This window comes from Echinops telfairi, unplaced genomic scaffold, assembly GCF_000313985.2.
Source record: "Echinops telfairi isolate 266 unplaced genomic scaffold, ASM31398v2 ScPeMD7_2291;HRSCAF=2852, whole genome shotgun sequence".
In the NCBI taxonomy this organism is placed as follows: domain Eukaryota; kingdom Metazoa; phylum Chordata; class Mammalia; order Afrosoricida; family Tenrecidae; genus Echinops; species Echinops telfairi.
This window is the reverse complement of record NW_022106189.1, coordinates 38,076,674-38,078,964: the sequence shown is the minus strand read 5'-3', so window position 1 is coordinate 38,078,964 and position 2,291 is coordinate 38,076,674. Positions and strand designations below refer to the sequence as shown.

Here is a 2,291-nt window from a genome sequence, read left to right as displayed (position 1 = left end):
GGGGTCTCTGTGATTATGACTGAGAAGGATGAGTCTGACTCCTAGGTACCCCATAGAACAGAGGAGATGAGCCCCTTTGGATATCCCAAATTGGAAATCTTTACGAGACTAGGTAGCCTCATCTCTCTGCTGTGGAGTGGCTGGTGGGCTTGAACCACTGACTACGTGGCCAGCAGCTCTGTGAGTAGCCCACTGTGCCACCCGGTTCCCTTGGGTTTTTACGAGCTTGTGTTCTCCGCTTCCACCTGGCTCCTCATTTTCTTCCCAACTGTTGGCCCTACTGAGCTTTGGCAAGCCCAGGCACACTTTTGGGCTGCGGCTAGAGACACACAGAAGGGGCTTTTCCCCAGCAGGGACCGCACGCAGCAGTTCTCACGTGCTTGCCCCACAGACTGAACACACAGGGCTGCCTAGATTGCCCACAAACTCCAGCAGGCTTGCACACATCTGTGCTTCCCGCAGGACTGGGGACTATTCCTGCACCCCGCTAGCTTCCCTCACCAGGTCTTCTTTTGTCCAGATCTCTGACAACCCTTACGATGAAAACACGCGACTCACGGTGATCATGTATGTCAGAGTAGAACTGAGCTCTTTGGGCTCGTCAATGGCTGATGTTTTGGAAGTCGGTTGCCAGACCTTTCGAAGTGGGCTTGAACGTTCAACCTCTTTGGTTACCAGCCAAACGCTGCCCCAGGGACTTTGTTAAGACCCACGTCAGCAAATGAACCCTCAGTTTTCATCTTGACGCTGCTTTCCGGAGAGGTCCAGGAACTCACAGAGTTATGCTTCCGTTCTGCCGAATTCCACATTAGATGGTGATACAGCCTGACCCAGGCTGCCAGCTGGGCAGGCAGGCTGGCACAGGCTGGCAGACTCAATGTTGTATCTGCTTATTAAGCTTTTCCTTAGATGTGTTCTGAATGACCATACACTCACTGCCATCACATCAATGCTGACTCATAGCAACCCCCTGTGGGTTTCGGAGACGGTAACTATTTACAGGAAGGAGTAGAAAGCCCACTCTTTCTCCCGGGAAGTTGCTGGTGGTTCCGAACTGCAGACCATGTGGATCATGTGGATCAAAGCCCCATGAATAGCCACTACACCACAGGGGCGCCATCTGACCGACCAAAGCAAACCACATGTTTTTCCCATTCTCTCTAACGAGCACGGCCTTGTCTGATTCCCAGATCTTGGTCTACTCTCGTGAGTTTGTGAGTTGGATGGGAATACCTCATTAAGGGAATTACAGTGCAGAATACGTTTGTCCCCTGAGCTTAATGATATCTCAACAAGATTAAAATACCCACTGTAAGTAGAAATGGGCTTTATTTCCTCAAAAAAAAAATGATCATGCCCTCTGAATTCTCATTTATTGCGGTGGAATTAATTCCTTATATGCAGGCTGCCAATTGAAGAGAATGTTTTGTTTGGTTTTGTTTAAAGAATGGGACTCAAAGAGGAGCCATCTCATTGAGTGGGACTACAAGACACTTTCACTCATTCCTCCCCCCGGGGACCCTCTTACCATTGTGATGACCTGTGGTTTCCTTCGCTTGGCCAAGTCGATGATATCCACTCCATTGTAATAGAGATTTTCTAAACACCCATGGAAGTTTTTCTGCAAGAAGGACGCTGGTGTTCCAGGTGCTGAAATCCCTCCAAAGCTGATCTTAGAAAGAAAAATGGCATCAATAATACTGTTTAGTGATTTTCTGAGAATCTGCTTCAGTATCTGTGATTAGCAAGTGTGACTGTAATCGTCATGAATGGACTGATGTTTCATCATCCTGGTGGTGCTTTGGGTAAAAGTTGTTTGGCTCACCACAGGTTGGTGGTTCAAGCCCACCAGATGCTTGGAGGGAGAAGAATGAGGCTATCTGGGACAGTAAAGATTCACGGTCTCAGAAACCCTATATGGGGTCACGATGAGTCAGAATCAACTCAGTAGCCAGGTGTGCTTGTTTGTTTGTTTTACATTGTCATATTGTCCATTTTAAATGGAACCTTGGGGAAAGATTCGTGATTTAAAGCAAATTGATAAGCACTCTGCTTCTATGATCCTTACTTACTCACTACCCTCTAGTTCAGTGGTTCTGAACCTTCCTAATGCCGCGACCCTTTCATGCAGTTCCTCATGTTGTGGTGACCACCCCCCAACCATAACGTTATTTTCGTTGCGACTTCATCACTATCATTTTGCTACTGTGATGAATCGGATAACCGCAGGTTGAGAACCGCTGATCTAGTTGATTCCGATTCATATAGACCCTGTGGGACAGTGTAGAACT

The 2,291-nt window shown here is 47.7% G+C and overlaps 1 protein-coding gene across 1 annotated transcript in view; it reads right to left on the bottom strand.

Annotated features, from left to right (window-relative positions):
* The window catches only part of CNTNAP4 (contactin associated protein family member 4), a 330,264-nt gene that overhangs the window by 126,287 nt on the left and 201,686 nt on the right, over window positions 1–2,291 (bottom strand). Inside the window, 1 exon segment of the mRNA XM_030886583.2 lies at window positions 1,529–1,790. Within this exon segment, the coding sequence (XP_030742443.2) occupies window positions 1,529–1,790 (262 nt within the window).